Below are 12,500 nucleotides of genomic sequence, written 5' to 3' on the forward strand. Positions count from 1 at the left end.
TCGGTCAGCGATGGTCTTGCGATTCAGTTTTGGATAATCAATGCAAAGCGTTAAAGACCCGTCTTTCTTTCGGACACAGACGACTGGGGAGGAGTATGGGGACTTTGATTCTCTAACAAAGTTTTGGTTTAGAAGATCCTCGGTCTAGGAATTGATGTGTACTTTTTTTGCACTGGTTGACTATCTTTCAGATTAATCTCCATTTCCAGATCAGGGATACAACCGATATCTTGCTCACTGGATGAAAATGATTCATACTCTTCCCTCAACATCGTTTCAGCTAATATCCGCTGGTCATGATTTAAGCCACTGAGGTCAACTGCTGAGAGGGGGTTTATGCCTTGTTTGTCTTGCTTCCCAGGAATATCTAACGTCGTTGATTCCTGTGATTCTTGCTGCTCGAGAGGTTGGTGTTCACACGAGGTTCTATATCCACTCAATCGAACATCTACTTCTGTCACCGACTTGACTGCCTGGAGAACTCCTAGTGCGGTCCTATTAAGCACAATATCATGATCAGTTCCATTACAAACAGAAATTTTCAACGTAGATGTTTTCCTTGGTTTCTTGTATAGCAAAATCTCATAAAGTTCCAAACCCTCTGGTAAATGTGCCAACTGGTTTGGTTCAAACAACACTGGTGTTTGTTGATGCACAAGTCCAGTATTTGCACGACAGGTAGCAGCAATTGTGCTATTCTCAGGGACCATAACATTTTTCCTTCCAGTTCTTACTTTACAAATGGCACCTGAAGTTGAATACTGAATAAAGTTTACTAAGGCATCTAGTTTAGTGCTCTCCGTTTGTGGAAAACTCTTGTAGATTGTTGCCTTGGAATTCTGATCCTGGCTCACAAGCTCTTCAATAACATTGTATCCCAGAATCGGACAGTCTAATTTTTTTGATGTCACAAGGAAAGGTACTATTAGTTCCCCTTGATTACTACTTCACCCTAACTTCCACCCATCCAATGTAGGGTATCACAGACCCATTCAGTGCTGTTAAAGTCAACTTTGCATCCAGGAGCTGTGACACCTGTCAAATGAATATATCTTTAAAGTGTTCCTGAAGCAATTGAATTGATATTATTGATACCTGGGCACCAGTGTCCCATAACATATTAATTTCATAGTCATTGAGACAACACTTTACCATGCACTTCTTGCCAACAAGGCCAACAACTTTAGCATGCTCAGTTGGAGTTAAATGGCTACTCTTTTGACTTGCAATTGCTTGTTTCAGACAGATAACGTATTGCTTGACACACCCCTTTGTGTTCGGGCCAATGTTCCTTTCGACACTTGTTGGAGCAATACCATACACTTTTGCATTGACCACATCTCCTAAGCAATCCTTTTTCTCCTCCAAATTCACAGACGTGGTTACATTTTTGAGACTTTGATGGGTTTACGACTGCTTCCTGTCTCACAGAAGCAGTCGACCCTGGTTTAACTGTTTTCTGCATCCCCTTGCCACACTTGAAAAAAATGATTGCAGTAATCCTTCTTGTTCTCAAGACAATTTGAACACATAGGAGGTCCTTTTATCTCTGGTCCCTTTGGTGAGGCACTCTTTGGTTAGTGCTCTGCTTTCTGATTTCTCCTTTCAATGCCTCAACTTCTGACTTAATTGCAGTAATAGCTGCTAAGATATCACCCTGGGAGTTGCTTTTCTTACTTTCTTGTTTATCTTTTGGTGAGTTGTCTGACACTGAAGACACTGATACTGTTGGTGGCTTAGATCTGTTATAGGTTTTCAGCTTCTTGTCCCTCTCCTTCTCTGCTGAGCCTGCCATGCTCATTTGCTATATCAAAACTTCATCTGTCACTTTTGAGTCTTTTTACGAATGGGCGAATATTAGCACGAATGCTTTCATCTTGTAAACCAGTTTCAATTGACCGAAGAAATAAACGTTGTACATGTCCAGATTCATACAGTAGGGACGTGTTATTATCTACCTCAAAACATAATTTGCTGTGTCAGGTCCAGAGCATTCATCAAAAAGTCTTGGGGTGATTCTTTCGGGCTTTGACGTAAGGATGCTAGTGCCTGATAAAGTTCTGATGTGTTTTTAGCACCATAGTGACTTCGGGGAATATTTTTAATGGGTTCAATGTCAGGTCTTGATGAGTTTCAAGGTAAATTCTAAGTACTATACCAGGTGTGATCGAACGGATAACACCATCAACAATTTCACTCTCAACATAACCTTGAGCCAGCCCCGTTTGAATTTGACGTGGTACAAGCAATTGCAAAAAGGTTGAGACACTGAATGGAAAATCCACCTCTTCTTCCTAAAACCCTTCTTCTAGTTCATAAGAAAAGGCTGAACGCCCCTCCCTTCCCCCTCCCCTTTTTCAATGTTGATACCCTTTTGTCTGAGTGCCAAGTGGAAATGGAAACAACTTTGCTTGGGTGGGAGGGGGGTTGGAGATGCGCTGACTTGAATGACACGCATTGTACGGTTATCAACAGTGAGTGTCTTAACTCTTTTTGCAACTGCTTGTAGCAAAGAGAAACTGACTTTATCTCTCTGGTCAGGCTCCCCAATTTAACCACTGATCTTAAATTGTCTACGTAAAGCACTAGTAGCCAGCAGTTTTTGAACAGAGTCTTCCTGCGGTGGTTTTACATCACTAATAACTAGTTTTCCACTCTTACCTTCGCCCTTTATGTCCACAGATAGTTGTTCCGTCAAAAGTTGTTTTAAATCTCCAAGATACGGCACTCCAATCTCTTCTTCAAGTCGCTGGGCAACATGTTTCGCTACGGCTAGTCTTGTCTTGGCTTCGATACCAGCTTTAAAGAACTTGGTAAACTGAATAGAGGGTAATGTGAAGTGCTAGATTTCTATCCCATATGAACCATGTGAGCGTTAGCCCTACTGATGGAAATGGGCCCATTTCCATCCGTAGGGCTAACGCTCACATGGTTCATATGGGATAGAAATCTAGCACTTCACATTACCCTCTATTCAGTTTACTCTGTTTAAAATATCAGTGCTCCACGGCCAACGTTTGTATAAACGTAACCTTTCCTTGTTAAAGAACTTGGAACAGTTTATGTAAAGATTATTCCATGAGCCCACACTGGATACGACCGGAAGTGACGTGAATAATTTATGCTGAGCGACACTTGACGCATTCAGAGTCAACTGTCAATAGCCAGCGAATAGGAATTACGCTAAAATTAAAAACCGTCGGGAAACTTTGTCATTTTAAGGTCAAAAAAGACTTTTTACTAATGTACTTTATTCCATTTTATCTCGGAAAACGAGATCATTTACATTTTACTTGTTTCCAAAATTGTTTTCCACCTGAACACGAGAAGCGTTAACTGTTAAGAGCGTTATTATGTAGCATGGCAGTGTAGCCGCGTCGAGCCACAGAAAGCACGCGAAAAGTAAATCCTCCTTTATGTTTAGGTTTTTAATTAATTTTAAGTTTAACTTTATTTAAACACGGAAAATCATAAGTTTAAGCTTTACAAGTTAAAAAAACTAAAATTATTTACAACTGCTTTACATGATTGCTGTGTGGGAATCCGATATGCTGGATACCTTCTTCAAGTTTCGCTTAAATTGATCAACAGATCCAACATTCTTTATGCTACTGGGCAAGTTATTCCATAATGTGGCCCCGCTATAGGAAAAGCTTCGCTTTAAATAATTAGTTCTCGGTTTTGGCAAAGCCAGTTTTCCCTCAGAGTTTCTCAGGTTGTAAATAGAGTAATAATCAGTGAAAAGACGTTGAATATAATCTGGGGTATGTCATTCATTGTCTTATACATCATTAAGGCTTTCCGTTACTTTCGTCGAATTGATAGCCTCTCCCAGTTAAGGGTGGTTAGGAGGTGGTTCGAGTTCGTATCAAAAGGCAATTTTGTAATTACTCTAGCTGCACGTTTTTGCAATTTTTGGAGGTTATCACTCAGGTAGCCCCTCAAACAGTCCCAAACCGGGCTGCGATAATCGAAATATGGCACAATAAGAGCGTTATAAATTTGAATGGCAGTTTCTTTTGGTCGCGCACGTTTGAGGGCACCTATAGCTGAGGATACTTTCTTGCATATTTCTTCAACGTGTTTGCACCAAGTAAGTTGAGCATCTATGTTAACGCCCAAGGATTTGGTATGTTCAACCTGCTTGATGATTTGATCGTCCATTCGTATTACAACGTTTTCATTTTGGACAGATAATCTCTGCCTTGACCCAATAATCATAAGTTCAGTTTTGGCAACATTTAAACTAAGCTTGTTGGCGTTCAGCCAGCAGCTCAGTTTACTTAGTTCAGGGATCAAGGCTCGTCTGAGTTCCGTTAACGCTTTAACCGATAGTGTAATGTTTGTGTCATCAGCAAACATCCTTGGCACAGCGGCCCGCGGGCAGTTGGGGAGATCATTAATATAAATTAGAAATAGCAAAGGACCTAGTATACTGCCCCGCGGAACGACGCACCTGAGATCGCGAGCAGTTGATAGCTTGCCGTTGACATCACATCTTTGGGTTCGGCCACTTAGGTAAGACAGGAACCACCTTGGTAGCTACCTGGTCAAAACCCAAGAATGACATTTTACGCAAGATGATTTCGTGATTAATGGTGTCGAATGCCTTAGTAAGGTCAATGAAAACTACGCCTTTTAATAGCCCATTGTCGATGTTAATTGACCAATCATTTGTCACCTCAAGCAAAGCGGTAAGAGTACTGTGTAAGGATCATAACCCTGATTGGCAACTTAATAGTAATTTGTTCTCATTTAGATAATGGTAGAGTTGGTTGTAAACATTTTTTTTTCAAAACTTTTGGAAACTATTGGAATTACAAAAATTGGCCTATAATTGTTAGGATCCGATTTAATACCCTTTTTTAAAACTGGAGTTACTTTGGCCGTTTTCCATTCGCTTGGGTATATCCCAGTGAGGATGGACTTAGAGAATATGGCGGTAGGCGAAGGTGGGATAATACCGGCAGCCGTGTTTAACAGTTTACTCTGAATCTTATCAAGACCAGTGGCTTTTTTATCATCAATTTTCTTTAAAAGGTTTAATACAATATCAATACTCGGAGTTAGCACAGAGAACGATTTATCAGTGGCTTTCAGATAAAATTCAGGATTTCCATCTACGGCAGGAATATCTTCAGCTAGTACTTGCGATATATTTGTAAAGTGTTCGTTAATAGTTTCTGCTATATCAACAAGATTACTAACATTTTAATTGTCAGCTTTGATCTCCAAGATGTTGGACGTCTTGCCACTGTGACAGGAGGTTAGCTCGTTAATTAGGTTCCATGTTTTGCGCAAATTACCTTTATTAGTCTCCAGGTTGTCAGAAACGTACAGTTTCTTTGCGAGCTTAATTGCGTTATTTGCCTGGTTTCTAGCACGCTTATAATGACCCCATACGGCTGAATCATTGAAAGAGACTGCCTTCTTTTTGAGGAAATCTCTTCGTCTGGTTTTACAAAGTAGATCACCAGTAATCCATGGGTATCGCTTTTTACGGACTCTTTTCGATTTTAGTGGTGCGTGTTTATCAACGCAGCTGAGAAACATTTTTTTCCATTCGCGCAACATGTCGTTTGGGTCAGAATGCGCATCGACATTGGCCCATGGCATTTGGTTGAAATCACTTAAAAATTTGTTTCTGTCGAAGTGCTTAAATTGTCGTGTCTTAATCATGCGAGGAGCATGACGATGACACTGGTCAGCGGATACCTTGTTTTGACGGATGCCAATTAACCAAAACATAGATGTCTAATATCAAAGCTAGCGTGATATCGGTCATATTGGCATACATGAAGGGGTAGACATACGGACGGTCCATGACGTCATAGCTATAAAATCAAATTTCTCGCATCGATGGGTTACCATATTTTCTTAGCTATAGTGCTATGCGCATGCGCCTTTGGCGCGCGTTGCTCCGCCACAACAGCCACAACAATCACGGTTATGGCGGCTCTCTCCCTATTCCCACATGCACTCGTTCTCGAGACGGAGCCCGCGGGTAACTCTCACGGAGCGGGTCTCTCCATAACCACGTAATCCCTGCACCGTTGGAGTGGCAGTCGGATTATTCTGCTAGGACTTCAATATGAATATATAAATATTCATATTTATTATATACATACCGAGATTTACGCGCCAAAAAGCATTGAGATAAAAATAGTCTCTTCACGCTAGAGAAGCCAGCTGATTGTCATATCATTTTTTTCACTAGTGAAAAACGACGCATCGACGCCCTGATTGACTATATCATAATTTTCACTAGTGAACAAAGCCGTGTCGCTTGCTAGCCGCTCCTCTTGACTGACAAATAGCACATTTTTATGAGCTTAGGCGCATTTTACTTTAGAAAGATGGCTTCAAATCAGACTAACCGTTCTCAGAACTTAGATTCATCAGTAGAAGAGTCCATAGACAGACAGGAAAACACTTAGAAAAAGACCGAACACGATGTTGCACTGTTCCACGAATTTCCTGTTTTGAAAGGCGAGACGAGACAAATGAATGAATTGACTCCTCAAGTGGTGAACAAGTTTCTCAGCGAGTTCCTTATAACGGTTCGCAAAAAAGAAGACAGCAAGGAATACGAGCCTAATTCCATAAGGGAATTCTTCGCTAGCTTTGAGCGCCATTTGAAGAAAAAAAAACCTGTGCCTTTAACTGTATTTTTGCTCGATAATTCATATGTAAAATATTTTACAAGGAAGCTATTTCAGTGCAACTCTCGAACTGTGAGGCGGCTTGACAGCGCGTTGTTTTCCTTTGAAAGAAAATAAAGATATGTTTATCTTTGAGTTCTGTTCGCCTATGAATCTCGGTATGTATATAATAAATAAGTTATTTCACAGTTAGCTCGCTTGTACGATTTTTATTCACTCGTTGTGTAAAACAAACAAACGAGCGCAGCGAGTGAGTTTGTTTTACACAACTTGTGAATAAAAATCGTAAGCGCTTATTTCTCACCAACCATGAAATAATCATAAAGGCCTAGACAAACACTTAAACTTTTGAGCTAGTTTATTTAACCGTATCAATTTAAAGTGGTTTGATATAAACCTTTCTATGGAAAAGAACAAACAGCAAAACCAAGTTTATTGTACCCTCCACAAGTGTATACAAGTTTTTATAGATAAACTCAATACTGGGCCCCTAAATAAAACTAAGATGGTAAGCGAGTCAGGGAACCAGGCTAAATAGTAAACACTATCGATTGGCGAATTGGAGGCGTACTCATTTAACAAAAAACACACAAGATGAAAACAGGCGTGTTATACATAGAGCAAAACAGAGCAAAAAGACTATTATTAGTATCCCTTTATCATCTCTTCTTTAAGGGGGCTATGTCTACGTATGTCACGCAAAATGATGTAATTCATGACACCCAAAATGCCCAAAAAGTAAAATAAAACATTGAAATAATCAATTAAAACTGTTGAACAACATAAAACATAAAATAAAGGCAAAGGGAAAGAGAAGCATGGATGGACACAAATGGACAATATTGCGTGGGTCATGAAGGTCGTTTTTGCTCAGAATCATCTTGTTTATGATTCATTCTAAGAATAATTTTATTAATAAAGGAATTCCAAATAACCATTTACGAGTTTTCAACTCATGATTAACTAAAGATTTCCTCTAACGTGACATAACCCCTTAACATATCTTTGTCAATTACTTTAAGGCTAGAAAATTTGACGAATTCGTTGACAGAGTTCCAAACTCTGGGTAAATGAAATCGAATGTTGACTGCCTGTTTTTATAAAATAATTAGCATAGTACGAGCACTCTCATTGGTCAATAACCGCGTTTAGACGAAAGTATGTAAACACGGCTGTGACATCCAACGAATTTTGATAGGTTATGTGTTGTCAGACGTGCGTTTTGATTGGCTGGTGGGAAATATGAGCGTGTATCAAGAAAATGTGTCAATCAAAAAGTAAAAAAAAAACATCATTTACCTTCATTTGTCGAATTATTTTTGAGACATATTTTATAAAAGCAATACAGGACTTTTTATCCGTGTCTACATAGCGCCATTTACATGTAAATACTCGGGCAGTTGGGAGAATTTTCGACTGTTACGCAAACCCTCGACTGCGTCTCGGTTTGCATCACTGTCTCGAATTCTCCCACTATCCCCTGGTGTTTAGATGACACTATGTAAACACAGAAAAAATGTCCTCTGTTGCTCAAGTAGATTATGTGTTATATAGTTATGTACTTGGTTGTTCGAAACAAAAAGTGAATCTAAGACATGCAGGAAGCAATACTAAGCTGTCCATGAAATTTAGCTATATGAAATTTCACAAGACAATGGAGTTTCAGGACAACGAGAGACTTACATGAGGGACTTGAATGCTCATCAAATTATAGGAACGTTACTTGGCGAACAATCTTTTTCATGTAGGAGAAAAGAGGCTGGAAAGCAGTTAGCCTGCGTGCAGGCGTTCGAGAGGGAAGGAAAGGAAAAACCCTTCTTCCTCGCACAACCTCCTCGTCGACCCGCTGCTTCTCCTTCGAACTCCTGCCGCGCATGCTTGGAAAGTAACTTGCTAAGTGTTTTTGAAGGTTTTGGAAGGCATGTTATTAATAGCCTCATTAAGAATTGATTGATTGATCAGTTTATTTACCCCTCTTGCAGCTACGGGTGAATAAGAAGGGCACCAGCAACTATATTATTGATATTGCGAAACGCTTCCAAAGCTCAAGGAACAAAATGTTTTTGATCGTAGGAGTGTTCACATTCACGTGAGCAGTGCCAAAGTCTTTTTTAAGCAAAACGATGCAAAGTATTTGCGTGAATAATACTGTAACGTTCACTCTTTAAAACATCTCATGCGGGAGATCGACGCGACCGCAGTGTCTTTAAATTTGTCTCGGAAGACCATGCAATAGGCCAAGAAATATATAAAGCCCGTATTGACACTATAGGCCGCGACAGAAAACTTAATTATAATAACAATAATAATATGAAGTCAAAGCATTACCGACAATGGTCTTTTATGAGACAAACACACTGAGGACATAGAGAAGTCCGAACAACACATCTAAGAAAGCTATTCTTTTAGGTAATGTGAAATGCTTGCCTTGAAAACAAGCTTTACACAGGTTTAACGCAAAAGGCAATGTTATTAAAGGTATGTAAATTATTGGTGAACATGAAGTGGCCATTAATACAATTATCACATACGGGAACAGCAGAAAGAAAGTGTTAAGTTGGCATGCGCCATGTTGTCCCACTATCACTGCAAGAGTCCTGGAACCTGCTTTTCTATCCACATCGATGTCACGCGTGCTCTGGCTGCGAAAATGAAGAACACTCGTTATTTCCAGTTTCATGCCTGAACAGTTTTAAGCCTCTTCATGAAAGAGGTGTACTTATGTACAAGCTGAGAGCACCATTTACAGATTCCATCATAAGTTTACGATATTATTATTCGATACATTTGTTCCTTCCTTTTCATTAGCCGAGAGCCCACCACGTGACCTGCAAATAAATGCTTACAAATAACTGTTTTAACGAATGAAATGATAAATGAAAGGAATATGAAATCAAGTGAAGCCACGATACTCGCAGTTATAAACGCAATTTTAGCCATTGCCTAAAAAAGCATGAAAAATTCAGAAATTCAACGGGGTTTGAACCCGTGACCTCGGGATACGGGTGCGACGCTCTAACCAACTGAGCTATAAAGCGACTGACATTACGAACTGGTCATTTGTGAGTTCAAATGTTCCCGTGATGAATGAATCAACGAACGAATGATTTATGAAACGAATCATATACTAAATTATTGAACCGCGGATATGAAATCAAGTCAAGTGAAATGCTCGCAGTTATAAATGCGATTTAAGCAACTGTGTAGAGAAGCCTGAGGTCACGGGTTCAAACTTATATTTCGCTTCGAGGGCAATGTGAACTTTTTCCGACAATATCTCAGCCTCGCGTTGACATTATCAGCCGAAATACCAGCAAGCCAGGTAGGAGTTTATTTATTTTATATAAACCCAGCTCATTAATTTTCATAGCCAGTGAAAATCGCTCGTAAAAAGCCATGAATACTCGCGATTGACGTAAGCAGCGCATTTGAATGGTATACGATTCAGTTCAAGGTCGCCTCTTTAATACCGAGTAGGATCTCGATTTGGATCTTCGAGTTGGATTTTCGAGTTGGGTTTTCGAGTTGGTTTAACTGTTTCTGAAAAGCCCGTAGGGAGAGAGGTAAGTGTGTATGGAACTTTATTTCTACTGTGAAATTAACGCAAAGCAAACAAGGCGCTTTTAGCTTACTGGTTCGTGTTTTGTCGTCGCATAATCAGTCGGTCGCTGGAAAAAATCAAATCACTTTTATTGTCACTGCGTGGGCTAAAAAATAAATTAGAACCGTAACATTCTGAATGTGAAGGTCCGGAACACTTGAAGGATTCATGGTCCATGTACCTTCCGTCCATTCAATTTTCATCTAAATAGAGAAAACAGAAATCATAGATCAATTTTAATTATCCTTTGTTTTGGCCTTTCACATAAGCGACGAAGTCCTATTTGAGTCTAGATTTCCTTTGCTTCAGGTGTAATGAAAATTGAAATGTACTAACATGCAAGAACCAATTACAAAACTGGAACTCAACCTTCAAAATGAATTTTTGATTTTCGTAAACTTGAAAAAACGGGACGAAATAGGTGTGAGGGGAGGTGACGGCAACACTGGAACTGGAAGAACCAAGAAGGCGGCGAAGGATGCGTGCATAGCGTGGAGAAAATGTGCGTGAAAAACTGCAGCGACATTTCTGCACAACCTCTCACATTATTGTTCGTACGTTTTGTGTTTGTGTCTTTGGGCCTGATTTCACAGGAGCCTTGCTTTATTAAACCCAGACCGAAATATTGAGAAGGTAAGCGAGAGGCAAGTGTACACGGACCGTTCACACACAGTATATCTTTCTAACTATTTTTTACTCTCTGGGACAGAATTTGCGACCAGCTTTTTAATGTCAATATCACCTGACTCTCCAAAACAAGTTTGTTTTTCTTCCAAGTCATACGATAAAAAGTTGAAACTTTCGTGCGTCTATTTTTCGGCTGATTCTTTCTTATCGAAGGAAATGATCGATTGCAGATCAAATGACGACGCAGACGGGGGTTATTTAGTAACTAAACCCCTTCAGGCGGCTGGTATGTCGGCTGATAATGTCCGCGGCCGAGAAGCGAAGCTTCGAGGGAAAATATAAAATTTTGAGGACAATCTCTTAACCAAGGACATAATCAGCCAACATACCAGCAAACCAGAAAGGGGTTTATTTATTTTATTACCCTCCCATTACTTTCGTGTCATACAAAAAACCGGTCGTAAAAAGCCAATGTTGATCTGATGGCGATGCTTCGTATTTTTTTGATGCACTGTTCAAAACATGACTAACAAGAAAGGTCTCAGAAAAAGAAAATCAATCTTTTAAAATTATCATTGCAAGTGGAGAACTCGAAAACAAGGCGCTTTTTTGCTTACTGAAAAAGAAATTCAATCGTGAAAGACAGAATGTGCAAAGTCTGGATAACAGTGTTTTCAAGTGCGACTGGAATTTTTCTCTCCCTCGAACGGTTGGTTTATTTTATGGTTTGTAAACACAATGAATTAATATTATTATTATTATGTATTAATTCCCCACTCTGTAAAATAACTCAGATTAATAAGTTGGCGTAGGATTAAACATCTAAAGTCTGGTCATAACTTTCTTCATTTTCAACTTCAAAAACATTGACAGCCTTTTTTGTACTTTCCGGAACGACATTTGCGACCAGCTTTTTAAAAAAAATGTCACTCTTACTAGACTCCACAAAACGAGTTTGTTTTTCTTCCAAGTAAAATGAAACCTCTTCTGCTGCCTTTTTTTTTCGCTGGCTTTGTTTCTTTTCAACGGAAATGATCGCTACAGCATTTCGCAGGGCAAATACTGACGTAGCATGTAATAGTAATAATGATAGTAATAATAGATATTATATACAGGCTATATAAAAATGCATCACTATTGTAAAAAGTCTATTGTCGGAAAAAAGCTAGTCTTAAAAGGCTCTGTCCTGCATCTCGGCAGCAATATACGGTGGCTAGACCTCAGGTTACGCCCACGGACAGCGTTACGCCGGGGAAGAACATTCGAAAATAACCTTGAGAAGGGCTCGCATACGTTCTCAAAGGTCTTTTTGCATAAGCACAAGCTTCTTTCTGAAAGACTAGGGATGGAGCCTCTGCAAAGTGCCGTTTCATAGTCAACATCCTGGAAAGATAATCTTCAAAGTACGTTTTTGAACACGCTCTAGTTGCTGCTTGAGATGTGACTGTACACTGCTAGTCCAAACTTGGCAAGCGTACTTTAAAACTGATCTCACAAGGGCGCAATATATGGTGATAAGGTGATACGGGGGGACTCCAGCCCGGTTCAAAACCTTAGGAGGTATAGACGTTTACACGCCTTGTCCACAATCTCCTTGGTGTCTTGGTCCC

At 39.7% G+C, this 12,500-nt stretch overlaps 1 protein-coding gene across 1 annotated transcript in view; it reads right to left on the reverse strand.

Annotated features, from left to right (window-relative positions):
* Positions 1-7,078: 7,078 nt before the first annotated feature.
* Positions 7,079-12,500, reverse strand: part of LOC137997343 (ubiA prenyltransferase domain-containing protein 1-like) — a 29,303-nt gene continuing 23,881 nt past the window's right edge. Inside the window, exon 2 of the mRNA XM_068843282.1 lies at positions 7,079-9,304. Coding sequence (XP_068699383.1) covers positions 9,004-9,304 — 301 coding nt within the window. The 3' untranslated portion in view covers positions 7,079-9,003. The remainder of the gene's footprint in view (positions 9,305-12,500) is intronic.

The sequence above is a fragment of the Montipora foliosa genome, chromosome 3, assembly GCF_036669935.1.
Source record: "Montipora foliosa isolate CH-2021 chromosome 3, ASM3666993v2, whole genome shotgun sequence".
NCBI classification, from domain to species: Eukaryota; Metazoa; Cnidaria; class Anthozoa; order Scleractinia; family Acroporidae; genus Montipora; species Montipora foliosa.